General features: G+C 42.2%; 1 protein-coding gene across 1 annotated transcript in view; it reads right to left on the bottom strand.

Moving 5' to 3' along the window:
* The window catches only part of PDZD2 (PDZ domain containing 2), a 258,964-nt gene that overhangs the window by 45,073 nt on the left and 199,729 nt on the right, over positions 1-14,162 (bottom strand). The window contains exons 6-11 of the mRNA XM_012807050.2: positions 14,013-14,124; positions 7,903-8,048; positions 4,541-4,660; positions 3,653-3,767; positions 297-370; positions 2-149 (exon numbers count right to left, since the gene is read on the bottom strand). Of these exons, the coding sequence (XP_012662504.1) occupies positions 2-149; positions 297-370; positions 3,653-3,767; positions 4,541-4,660; positions 7,903-8,048; positions 14,013-14,124 (715 nt within the window). The remainder of the gene's footprint in view (position 1; positions 150-296; positions 371-3,652; positions 3,768-4,540; positions 4,661-7,902; positions 8,049-14,012; positions 14,125-14,162) is intronic.

The following is a 14,162-nucleotide window of genomic DNA, read 5'->3' as shown; positions in this document are numbered from 1 at the left end:
TCCTCTGAACCTCCCAGGGAAGGTCCCCTGCTGATGTTGAAGTTCGGGGAGCTGGATCTGCTCATGTGTGTGGGTGTCGAGCAGGGCGTGAGGCTGGGGCTTAGTAACTTTGTGCGTACCGTTAAGACAAATAATCCACTCCGGATTTGCTGGGAAAACAAGGAAAAAAAGGTGAGCTGGAAGATTCAGACCGCCCTAATGTCACAGGGTGAACAAAGTCTCACCAAACCCACTCCAGGAGGAAATAAAGGCAGGCAAACAAGGAGGCGGAAGGAGATCAATAGGAATGCTGTTACCTTAAAGGTATGAATGGCTTCCTGAAACGTCAAGCCCTTTATTGGTATTCCATTTACATCTAGGATTTCATCTCCTAGTGATCAAACAGGAGAATTACATTAACATTAACCAGTGATTTCCTGGATTCTAACTGCTCAGTCACTCCTAGGAGGGGCCCCTGATTTACCACTCTACAAATGACCTTTATTGTTCCAATCCACTTTCATGAGCTTAGCTCCCAGGAATGTCACAAATGGGACAATTGACAACACATATACTTTTGTAATGCTTCCGTATTTCAATCTGCAATTAAAACAACCATGTTTGATAAGAGATGTCCTGTGTTTAGAGATCAAACCGCAAAAACTGAGTTCCATTCTTCATAGTCATTTTCAAAAACTTAAGCCAATGGCAATGAAGCATGAACATGTAGCATTTGAGAAGCCACTCCTGAATCTGCAGAAAGACAAGCTCCCCAAGCCAGAGAATCATCACAGCACATGGAAAATTGTTTTAATGATGAAGACAAAAAACTTGCTGAGGTTTTATTAAGAAATGGCAGCCCCATCTCCAGAAATAGTCTAGATGCCGGGTCTCATGGATGGGGTTCCCGGTTCTGTGCCAGTAACCTAGCAAGTTACTACAGGCTTCTAGCTCAGAGATTACAGCAGGGCAGTGTGAAGGGGCAAGGCGGGTGCATGCCCACACTCACGTGCCTCCCCACCCCCAACAGCTATCTTATTATCTTCAGTCCTAGGAAGGTATAGTCAGGTCATTTCTCAAGCTGTTGATAGCATCTGCGAGGAACAGAAAAGGACTCGGACACCCTGTTGACTTATCAGAGCTTGTTTCTGGTTAGCACTCTTGTGACATGGGCTTTTTTTTGGAATAACAGTTCATCAAAAACACTACGAAGGGCAGCGCCTATAGCTCAGTGAGTAGGGCTCTGGCCCCATATACTGAGGGTGGTGGGTTCAAACCTGGCCCCGGCCAAACTGCAAAAAAACCCCAAGAAAATACTATGAAGATGCCCCAGAGAGAAGAACGATGAACTCTGCACAGCAGTGCAGTACAGGAGAGGGACTTTGAACACCTATGAGAAATTGCAAAGCAGCATAAGAACACATATTTTCACTTCTTATCGACAGCCACTCCCAGGAGCACACTGAGCACATACCAAAGGAATACTGTGAATGACTTATAAAAATGTCATAATGCCCCGTGTGTTTGTCATGTGGCCTCTCTTTAATGCAATTACAGAAGTTATAGAATAAGTGAAGTAATCTCTGTTTTAAAATCCCCATACCCAATTACTCATTTAGGTGAGGAGGCTTATATTTCTGGGTTGTTTCCACAGGGAAAAAGGAGCAAGTGTGCACTCTTAAAATGCATACGAGATTTTCTTTTAAAGACGTATCACTCAACAGGTTGAAAATCCATTCCAACAACTTACATTTCTTGTAAATGAACACATATGAAGAAATAGTATGTAGGAGAATCACATGCTATTAACCTTTCTTCACTATTGATTTTCCCCCCATTTCGCTCCATTTTACCAGCCTTGCAGAATGAATTTCAATCAAGTGAATGCATGGCACATCCACTACAAAAACACACTGCTAGAATTTTATATTGTTCTGAAACTTGACACAAACATCACTTGGGAGTGAACCCTTCCTCCGAGAGAGAAATAAATATTCTGCCATGTAAGCATGAAGAATGGTCAAGTCTTATCATTAGCATACAGGATTCCATGGTTGCTCTGCCTAAAAAAAAGGGAGACTCTAATTTTCTCTTATCAGTGCAAAGAAAAACCAAACTACTACAACACAACAGTACCTACAGTTTGGGTCAACTGAATTAAACAGTCACAGCACTGTTGGACGGTAACTAGAAATATTCTAATTTTCTTTTGTGTGTGTGTGTCTTAAAATGGAAAAAGCAATTATTGGCTTTTTTTAATAAGAAATATTCTAATTTAAGTACTACATTTCATGAAGGAGGTGTATTAATAAGGGAAAGAAAAATCAGTATTCTTGCTCTGGTGAATGCTGTTTAAAACATGTTCTTAACTTTTTGGTAATTTTGCTTTATAAAAATATAATTTTAATCCAGATAAATATTGCATAGTAAATATACAGATACATAAATATATACTTAGGAAGATTTTCTCTGTATTTAAAGCAGCTTCTGTGTCTGTAAAGGACACTTTGGCCTGTTCAAGTTTTATTTTCTCAAATATATGTTTAAGGAGGCAGATGAGTCACCAATCTTGTGTTTAAACAAGGCAGCAGCAGTAAGGTGGGAGGTGAACTGAACTTGGGCTTAAATTGCATTTCTGCTGTTTACTGAGGGTGGGACAAGTTTCTAGTCATTAAGCATTTCTGCTTGTCACTTTTCTTATTTGTAAAACGGCCACCCCAAAGTGCTACTTGATAGGTGTGTGATACAGTTAATAACATAAATACGTGGAAATGCTTTGTAAATGTTTAAAGCACAAAAAATACCATTTATTTAAACATTTAAAAATTTTTATTTGCAAGGGAGAACTTGGCACGCCTCAATATTGCTTTTCTTTTCTTTCTTTTTTGAGACAGAGTCATACTTTATTGCTCTGGCTAGAGTGCAGTGGCATCACTATAGCTCACAGCAACCTCAAACTTCTGGGCTCAAGCCATCCTCCTGCCTCAGCCTCCCGAGTAGCTGGGATTATAGGTGTTCACCACTACATCTGGCTAATTTTTTTCTATTTTGTAAAGATGAGGTCTCACTCTTACTCAGGCTGGTCTTGAACTCCTGAGCTTAAGAAATCCTTGTGTGTTGGCCTCACAGAGTGCTAGGGTTATAGGCCTGAGCCACCACACCTGGCCTTTAATATTGCTTTACTTTGCATCCAGGAGCACTTGTCATGTATATTTGCATGTGGTAGGTGGTATGGAGCTTGTAAAAGATGTTCAGTTAGGAACCAAACTACGTGGTGGTTAATTTCAAGTGCAAGACATTAAATATCTACTAATGATCAAATACTCTGCCTCCACACGGGCCCTGAAGCAAAAATGGACTGCAAACTTGAACGAATACTCAAGGCCAAGAAACCAATAAAGGACCAAGCAGACACTTAAAAACATCAGTGAAAATATGAAGCCACTTTCCACTTATTTTGCCATTTAATCCTCACACCCACTCTTCAAGGCAGGCATCGATACTGCACGTTTACAGCTGAGCAGTCATGTTGCCCATCCAAGGTCCTCATGTGTAAGGTTGGACTAAACCCAGGTCTACCAGACTCCCATTTGCTCTACATCTTGTGAAAGGGCAGAATCTCATGGAATTAAAGCTCACTGTCTCTGAGGATAACCAAGAGTCTTTCTCCTACCTTCTTTAAGTCTTCCGTCCTCAGCAGCTGATCCATTTGGGAAAATGGTCTTGACAAAAATTCCCATCTGTCCCCGAATGCAGTCTCGACCTCCAGCAATGCTAAAGCCAAGGCCCTATATCCAAAGCAGAGTGGAAGTCCAAGTTGCTTGCAGTATGTAACTAAGGGTATCTGTCCCAGCATAGCATTTAACTGAAATGTCCTTCCCAGACAGGCTCATGGTTAAACTGATCAACCAGCTGGAAATTCAACTTTGCCATTCCCCCGCCCCACTTCCCTTCTCAGATCTATTTGTGTTATACTAGCCACACAGTACATTCAAAGGAGAAATTTTTAGGTTGAAAGTACAAAATTCTCAATATTTGACAATCTTTGACCTCTAAGAATGGCAATTTCATACAAATCAACTAAGTAGCTCAGAAGAGTCATTTTCCACTATCCAGTAACAACATTTTCTTCTTTTGTTTCAATCTTTCAATTCTGTGTGACAGCAAAAGGGAAATTTTGATATTTGATATTTGTATGATATCAAGTTACCCAAGTCTCTTGCTTTATAATAATGGCAATGCCATGAAATTTACTCAAAAGGATGACTTGAGAGTATTCCTTGTAGCTGCAGGGTCTGCTTTTCTTTCAGTGGAGGTAAAAGGTAGTGGTCATTCTTTCCACCCTCCATTCTGCCCTGGCAGCCAGGGGCTGGTGACTCCTCATGTCATGAGAGAAAAGAGAGTATGACCATCACACATCCTCTTTTACGTGGACACATACGAAAAAACAGTATGTAGGAGAATCGAGTGCTAGTAACCTTCCTGAACTATTGATTTTTTATTAGAAAACATATGTGCTAACATTCACCTGGAGGACAGAGTCCTCTGTGGCAGAGCTCACCTTGCCTTTTTCCTTGTACAGCCCAATGATGGAGATAACGGATGGTCGAATGAGCCGCCAAGGAGATTCCACCTGAGTGGTGCTTAAGGAGCGGGTAGACTTCTTCACAATGTGGTATTCCTAAGAGTCAGGACATGGCACGGTCAGAGAGATTCTCATTTATTCTGCTGTGGTCTATGGCATACAAATAGACTCAGACTTCAAAAATCGCAGTTGTCACTTGTGTTAGACAACAATTTTCCTCTGGTCTGTTGGCTTAAGGGAAGGTTACTATGAACGATATTGGAGGAACAGCCCCCTCTGGCTGTGCCTTCTTCCTCCACATGAGAGCTGCCTGGAGACCACGAGCACCATGTGTTGCTCTTTCCTCAACCACATCACATGGATCCTGCTTCTGGAATGGAGTCTGGTTCATTCCAGAAAGGCCTCAGTGATGGAGGACGACCACTAGGTGACCGAGCCCTCCCTTGGAAGCCACCTCCTACCCCTGTCCCAAGTTCACAATCATGGTTAGAAAGTATCTCACCAGTTTAAGCTTAATTCACTCACTCAAAAACTCAGCAAGCTCTGATTTCTTATAAAACCCTAACCACAAACCCAGACGACTGTTATTCCATATAAAACATCCCACCGAGAGACGGCAGCAGCTTTAGTTTTAATCCTCACATTTGGAAAATAAAATATTTTCCCAGAAGCCACACTTTCCCTTCCTGACACACAGCAGCTCAAATTGCATCCCCTTTTCACATCTGTCCCCCCTAGTATACACGTGTTGTAAGGGGGTTGCACTAATTACAATGTAAGCAAGAGACGAAATGACTGTGTTGCTAAAGTGCTCCTACCATCTAGTCCCTTGCTATTCTCCTTAGAATAATAAACTTCTTAAATGGTGCAGATATTCCAGCATGAGCCAAAAAACAAACTGCTTCATGTTTAATATGTGAAAAGAGACATCACAGAAGGAGTTTTTATCCTTAATTTGTGTGTCCTGCATACAAACAGAGAAATGAGATGTCTGCCAATGGTGTTTTCGTATTCCTGGAAGTTTTAGGACGATTCTATTTTGCAACTTTAAAAAATATCTGCCAACAACATTGGCCTTTCAGACACTGACTCTTTAAAAACACGACGTGGGCTTGGCAAAGTTACTACCCTTTTACTGAAACCACTGCAGAGATGGCCAGAGGGGGCCCAGGGTTTTCTCAACCCTTGAATACAGAGCTGGGTATGTAAACTCCTATAGGAAGCCTTGCTCCCATCATGTATCTCCTTTCTGAGACCCAATGTGCATCAAAGGCCTGCATGCTTCACTGGTCTCTTGATCAATTTTCAGGGTCCCCTTGAACTTTTTAGACCTGTGCTGTCCAATATGGCAGCCACCTGCCATCTGTGCTGTTGGTATTTAAATTAAGATTAACTAAAATTGAAAACACATTTCCTCACTTGCCACTTTTCATGTGCTCAGTAGACATACAGTTATCATATTCAACAGTATAGATATAAGGCTGGGCTCAGTGGCTCATGCCTGTAATCCTAGTGAGTGGCTGAGTGGATTATTTGAGCTCAAGAATTTGAGACCAGCCTGAGCAAGAGCAAGACCTGTCTCTACTAAAAACAGAAAAACTAGCTGGGCGTTGTGATGGGCGGCTGTAGTCCCAGCTACTTGGGAAGCTGAGGCGAGAGTTTGAGGTTGCTGTTAGCTATGATCACTCCAGGGCACTCCACCAGGGGCGACAGAGTGAGACTCTATCTTAAACAAACAAAACCCAGTACAGATATAAAACATTTCCAGTGCTACAGAAAGTTTTGGTTAGCTCTAGTCTAGACAGTACTTTTTAGTGGAGGAAGAGAGACCAAGAAAAAAAGGTGAATCCTGGGAGAAAAAGAAAAGGGCAGAAAATAAGAAAAGATAACAAGGCAGAGGACAATTCAAAAAAAGAAAAAAAACCTCTCTTCTAAAAATGCTCTACCCTAGCCTGGGCTTTCTGATTCCTGAAAGCCTAGTTAGAAATGGATGTTTTGGGGCCATAAATATGGTCAGGTTTCCTCAGCAGGTCAGTTAAGAAATTACCACCTGATTGCTAGGTCCGTGTCTGTGGTAGCAGTAAACTCTCTCTCATCCTCTACTAACTCAAACAGCCTCAGGATTCGGCTCTCCTGGGACATTCTGATAACTCCTGACTTCGGGGGTCCAAGTGGATCATTCTGAGCGTATCACAGATCTGCCTTCAGTCCTAAGTCTGGATGACTTTTAATGAGGGTCTAGGCAATTTTTCCCTCTCCTTTTTCAAACAGTGCCCCAAATCCCCTTGAGTTGCCTTTGGGTGAATTCAACACGACAGAGCCTGATCAGCAATTACCTTTAAAACATGGACCCTTTTTATTCTCCTAGTCAGGTATAAAGCTTCAGAAGCAACACAAATATTTCATTCTGACACATATCAATTGATGTACTTTACTTCACAGAGATTTGGGCATATCTCAAAATATTTAACATCTTTAATTTTCAGTCGTCCCATTCGCAAAATGGTCACAACACACTAAAAATAAGGGTCGGACCCAGGTCCTTTCCAACTGTCCCATCTGTGGGTCTCCAAGCTCGTATGGTTGTTGTTGACACCACATCGTCCTCCACGTCTAGGGACAAGATGGTAATAGTTCCTCTTGATGCCAAGACTCAAAAAATATTGACTCTCCAGAGACCGAGTCTGCCCTCAAATTGTTTATGTGACTGTCTGCCCAGTTTCTACCAGGTTGAAGGGAATATGATTTAAGAGAAGCCCCGTGTAGGGCTATGGAGACAAGAGGTCTTCTGGGAACAGGCTCTGGAATGGTAACCAATCACGTGCTGCAGCCCGCTGTGATCCTGGCTGCTGATAGGCTGGACTCCCAGTGTGGCGTGGGGACATGAACACTCACACTCCCTCTCTAACCAGGGTCCACACCCACCCACACAGTTGTTATGCTGACACATGACGCTCCTATTAAACATGCAACCGTGGTTCACCACAGACTGCGAGACGCCATTGTCTCCTGGCAACTGAAAGCAACTCGTTTCCAAAACACACAGTAGGAAGGGGATCATGATGTTGAGATCCAATGAAGGATTTTTCCCTCCTATTATTTTCAAATATTAGGCTGAATTCTTTCTAGCTTCTCGGCACTCTATATTTCTTTCTACCCCTCCCCCCCCAAAAACTCCTGGCCGGCATAGATGGGAAATTCTTAACACGGAAGCCCTTATGGTTTTTGAAAGAAAGAAAATAGCCCGGAGACCCAGGGGCTAGAAACATGTTCTACTGACCCTAACCAAGCACTGGTGACTGTGCAAGAGAACAGAGGCTCTGTGGCCCTGGACTGACCTGTGATGATCGAGAAGAATCCAGCAGCTGAGGGAGGGAGTGCTTCCGGCCATCTCGGGAGACCTCCAACATACGGATCCTAGGGTCCCCATTCCGCACCATCAGCTCGTTATATTCTTCAACAGACTCTAGGCGGTGAACACCCCCTTGACAAAAAAGGGAAAAAACACGGTTTGATGGGATGAAAAAAATCTTAAATGCCTCCCTGGGCCCAAACTTACTGCATTTACGCCTACCTCTGTGGCTTTCAGAAGGCCCAATAGCCAGTACACTCAGAGCACCAGGCTCACCACCTTCTACTACCAGGCTCTACATGGCCCAGTAATGTGTGGATGCCATTCCTGCCAGGCTATCAGAAAGCTGCCCATTTCTGAAGTGATCATACTGGAATAGCGGCACTATACATGTCTGATCAAAGTAAGAGGTAGCTGTAGATAAGGCAATAAACAATAGTGAGAAGCCTGTAAGTAGATTGTTTTCCAGTGATGGAAGATGATCACGTTGAAGTTGGCAGTTCCACTGTTGGGGCAGATGCTTTATCTTCCCTGCATAGGGATGGCTTTTTAATAATTTTTTATTAAAGTCTAACAATTTACAGAAAAGTGCACAAATCGTTAGGTGTACCGTGTATAATTCAATGAAATTTCACAAAGTGAACATATCAATAAGCAACACCCAGATCAAGAAGATGATTAACTAGGACCTCAAAAGCCTTCTTTGTACCATTAACCATCCCTTACACGAAGGTAACCATTACCCTGACTTCTAACATCACAGATCACTTTTGTCTGTTTTTGAACTTTATATAAATGAACGCATATGATCTGTACTTTTCTTTTATGCCTACTTCCTCATTCTTAGCATTTGCTCGTGAGATTTGGTCATGTTGTGGCATACTCATGGTTTGTCATCTCTATTCTTTCTGTAATATAAATACGCCACAGTTTATCTAGTCTCTTGCTGATGGACATTTGTCATTTCCAGTTTCAGATCTAGAGCAAAAGTCTGTAATTTTTTGGTAAAGGCCAGTTAGTACTTGTAGGTTTTGTGGGCCACAAATAGTCTTTATCATGTATTTTTTTCCTTCTTTTTTTAAATCAACCTGCTAAAAATGTAGAAAGCGTTTCTATCTTGTGGGCCATATGAGCACAGCTATGGGCTGTATTCTTCTGACCCCTTATCTAGAATATACCACCACTGAATATTTTCACACTTCTGTTGGGTCAAGCCTGGGGAGGAGTCACTGGACAATGGGCATCGATCTACCTTTTCCCTTGCTATATCACCAACACCTGTGAGTTCTGGCTTCTCCACATCTTGTCATATGTGGCAGTATCACTCTTTACTTTGAGCCATTTCTGGTGGGTATATAACAGTATCTCATGTGTTTTTTAACTTGCATTTTACTGATGACTAGTGAGATTGAGCTTCTTTTCATACAGTCATTGGCTGCTTTCCTTTTGTAAAGTTATAAATTGCCTGTTCAAGTCTTTTGCCTATTTTAAATTGAATTTGTCTTTTTATTATTGAATTATAGGAATTTTAATTAATTAATTAATTTTTTTTCTTTTTACAGTTTTTGGCTGGAGCTGGGTTTGAACCTGCCACCTCTGGCATTTGGGGCTGGTGCCCTACTTCTTTGAGCCACAGGCACCACCTGGAATTTTAATTTATTTTTAATGTAGCTTGGATATGAGTCCTTTATAGAATCTATAGATTTTAAATATCTTCTCCATATCCATGCCTTGCCTTTTGTTATCTTTATGGTATATTTTGATGAAAAAAGTTTATAATTTTAATGTAGTGTAATATGCCTTTAAAAACTTTATGACTAGCACTTTTGTGTCATGTTTAAGAAATGTCTGTAGTAATGATTTTTAAAGACTTTACTGCTATCCAATCTATGTTACATGCTATTTTAAGATAAGATAATTTAAGGAAATTTAACCTTAAATGATATATTATATATGAATATAGCTATAATCACATTACAATGTTTGTATTATATACAATATATATTTCTATATGTGTGTATATATATGTATATGTGTATTTGTATATATAGTAAACCTCCATAGTTTTCTACCTCCTTACATTGACCATCTCCTTAAGTTGACCTAATTTTCACAGAACAGACAAGCACCACATGTACGTATCAATATAGTAGGCCTAGTTTCCTATGCTGACCACCTTTGCATGTTGACCAGTTTGTTATAGTCCCTTGGGTAGTCAAGTTACAGAGGCTCTACTGTCTATCTACACAAACACTTCTATCTATCTACACAAACTTCTATCTATCTTCTGTCTATCTACACAAACACTTCTATCTATCAAACTCTTCTACATAAAGTAACATTTAATTTGATGACCTAAAATTTCAATTTACCTAAATATTTCTCTGAAAGTTTTTTATAAGACTATTCTATACTCTTCTAAAAATGATATATTGATGAGTTTTAAAAAGTGATAAAAAGAACGTTGATACAGTTATAATGGATGTTGCCGAATATTTGGCTTTTTTCAAAAGCTAAATACTAACTTTGCAAAACAGGGTTTTAAACATACAAAATTCCTTTGCAACTAAGAAAAATTTTGCATTTAGAAAGGTCAAACCTAACACATTAATATACACAAGTCAAAAGTACCAAAACTGAAAGGGAATCCTTTTCACAAAAAAAAAAATAAAAAATAAAAAAAATAAAGGAGGTTATGAAGTTACGAAGTAAGAACTCAGGTTGGAATACCAGAACAATGTTCCATGAAATGACAGGTGATGTTGCTTTAGTGGTTGTGGAGCTGGAATGGGCAAAATCTTAGTGGAAATGGCTGGAACCTCTATAGAAACTCTTTAATAATTCATAGCTGAATACTAACTCATAACTAGATTAATTTCTTGGCATACTAATTCATCTGAAAAAGATTTACTAGAAGAAAATTGCTTATGAGTTGATAGGGAGGCACTGTCATTAACAGAAGAGAAACCACACACAGGGTGTCTAGAGTTAATATACTGATGTGTGAGTATCACAGTGACTTGCTTTGAGGAAATAGGAAATAAATATCCAGATTTACAAGAATTAGGTGCTGATTCTCCAGTATACAAATGTCTTTAGGGTGAACGTATTTCACAGCACCCATCAGGGTCTAATTCCTTAAGCCTGTTTAATGTGTGTCCAAATTACTTTCCCAGTCTTATCTCTATGAATTTGTTATCCTATCTTGATGATTCTCAAAGGGAAGGATGTGTCCTCTTCCCTGTTTTCATAAGAGTCAGGTGAAGCTCTACCTGTCAGCTCTCAGCCCAGGATCCTGCTATGTCCTTTGTTCTAGGACAAACTCTGACAAACTCTACTGTGACAAACTCTACTGGACGGAATCATTGTGCCTGTCAGATTACACCAGATCTTTCAAGTGGGTGAGGAGGAAAAACCGTTCCCCGCAACTTTTCTAATTACTTTATCCCCTTTGTCCCTCAACACCTCTCATTCACTTTGTCCAAGTCTAGACCACTGCCCTTCTTGCCCTCTATTGTACCAAATCCCACTAACGTACTGGCCCTCCTTTGCCCAGCATCCTCCGGACATGTCCCCTGAGCACCACATCCCAGAGAGTCTTTGTCCCTCTTATGTGTGCCTTGCGGTGGCCAACCCTGGGCATATGTGTGTGTGTGACCTTCTCTGGGACTACCCCTTCTTGAGGAGGCTTCCTGCCTGAACCCATTCAAACACCTTCCCCTCTTGAGAGAGCGCCAAGAACGATAAGAGTGAAAATGATGCTGATGAACATGATGCTGACGATGGTAACAGCGGAGGCGGCCACGGCATGGTGAGGGCCTGCTGCTGCCACAGTCTGAAGTGGCGATGCTGCGTGCAGTCTGTCGACTCGATCAGCAAACAAGCTGTGGCATGTAGAAGGCGCTCTCACTCATTGGCAGAATAAACACATAGTGCAATCTCATTTGACAAATGAAGAAACTGAGATTCAAAGAAGGCCCTGTCCCAGGTCCTGCAACCAGAGTGGTAGAACTGGGACTTGGTTCTGCCCGATTCATGCAGGGGCCTGGTCCCCTATGCTACAGGGCCTTGTTATGGCCTTGGACATCTCAGAAAGACACAGGGAGACAGGGGGGCATCCATCTGTAGCAAATGGTGGCCAGCCCTGGACTTATGACTCAGTCAAACATGCTGCTCATTCTAAATGAATAGTACAAACAGAGTTAGAAAATTCAGGCCTTTAGAAGATCCTCTAGCCGTGTCCCCTGCCTCAAATCTGTATCCATAAAGCCCCAGTTTGGAAACAGTTTTCAAGATCTCCAGGAAGCCAAAGGGTAAGGGAGAAGAACTCTGGGAGGCAGATCTTTTTCCTGGCACTGTCTGAGTAACCTTTGGGACTCTCTTAACTTCTCTGGTATCAGTCGTAAAATGAGGAATGTGATGGTTGGAGGTCCCTGTATTTCCTCAGAGCTCCAGGAACCTCCCTGGGAACACAACTGTAAGGGGTTGCACAACTCTGCCAAGATAGCTGAACCAAAGGCTTCTCCTGTGTCCTGTGACTCCCCTGCCCCACGGCAGAACCTCCATAGCTGAACAAGTCCCTACACTGACCACGTCCTCAAACTGACCTCATGTTCATCAACCAGACATGCATCACTTGTGTGTGTCAGTACAGCAGGCCTAGTTCCTTATGTTGACCACCTCTGTATGTTGACCAGTTTGCTACTGTCCCTTGGGTGGTCAGCTTACAGATGTTCTACTGTATTTCTCTCAGTTGATCCTCAAGGCTGGTGGGCAGCTGGTCACCACCTCCACGAGAGCCTTCACCACATCTCCCTTCAGATTCCTCCTCCTGAGCCTCTGGTGACTGCCACTCTTTCTGTCACAAACTCATGTTCTAACACTTGTTCAGATGTAACATTGCCTAATTATTCTGAGTCATAAATATAAAATAACTCATTTCAGTAATCAGGTTTTTAAAAAAGATGTATTTCATGTTCTTACACCTGCCACCTTCCCAAGAACAAACTCAGTAGAGGGCCAGGTAACGGGGGAGGGGGATGCTCTAGGTTGGCGGCATAGCCACGCCCTCCCCACTGACTTGGGTGGCAGGAAGAGCAAATGAATATTTTTTGGATATTAAGATACTTTTAATTGTGCTAGATGCTTTAATGTGCATTCAAAAAAAAAAATCTGTGTAACCTTTCAAAGTCAGGTCATACCAGCCCAAGGTCATCAGATAACTCAAGAGCTGAGGGGTAGGTAAGCCCGGTTCTGCTGGACATTTCCTGCTCTACCAGCGGTCTGTTGTGGGGGAAGCCAGGGCTGACCTCGCCACCAGGCCAGCATGCCGAAGGCCCATGCCGCTTCCAGGGCCCTGCAGAAACACTTCCATTTTAGTTTCTTTTTAAATACAAGGAAAACAAAAATGAACATAATAGTAACAAATAGATATGAATAAATCCAGCCTGTATCTTTTTACCTTCACAGCCATAAAATCTAATAATAATTATTTTTTTAGAGAGGAAAAGGCCCATTGAGGCAAAAGTACCCAGGACAGTGCCTTTCACGAGGACCTCCTGCTCTCAGCCTCTGCTTTCAATGCTGAGTTTCTCTCGGGCACAGGTCAGTGACGGTAAGGAAACGCCCAAGGGACGCAGGATCTGTTCCTTCCAAAAGTTAAAACTCCATCCTATCTTTTTCCAGTTTGGGTGAGATGCAGATTTGTTATCAGATAAATGGCCCTTGCCACCTGTTCTGGTGACCTGAGGGTTTGAGGGAGATGGGTACCCTCTGGGAAGACAGACCACTGGGGAAATACCAGACCTAAAGGGTTGCCTGAAAGCCTCCTGAAGAAATGAAGCAAATGCACAGAAATGTAGGTGTCAGCACCAGGGACACACGGAGATGACGACAGTCACTTTGTTATGATTCAAATAAAAATACTTACTGGGCAGCCAGGCTGAATGTGGTTTGGCCTGGGACATGCACCATCTAATGGAAAAACAATTTTGAAGTTTCAAGGAAAAAAGGGCTTATCCCGCTACGGCATTAGCTCCCCACTTGTGAAGCTGGAGCCAGGCAGCTGCGCTGTGCAGAGACTAAGTTCCCACTCACCTGAAAGACGGCTCTTGGGCTTTGTTTTATTGCCGCCCTGTTTGGGGCTTTCCACGTTCTCCTTGGAGTCCTCAGTGCCGCGCAGATCTTGGGGGTCCTCCGTCCCGGGCATCTGAAATGCAGAGAGCACAGAGCTGAGAGAGGCTGGCC

The sequence above is a fragment of the Otolemur garnettii genome, unplaced genomic scaffold (genome assembly GCF_000181295.1).
Source record: "Otolemur garnettii isolate 467f Iridium unplaced genomic scaffold, OtoGar3 scaffold00063, whole genome shotgun sequence".
In the NCBI taxonomy this organism is placed as follows: domain Eukaryota; kingdom Metazoa; phylum Chordata; class Mammalia; order Primates; family Galagidae; genus Otolemur; species Otolemur garnettii.
This window is presented reverse-complemented; position numbering and strand designations above follow the sequence as displayed.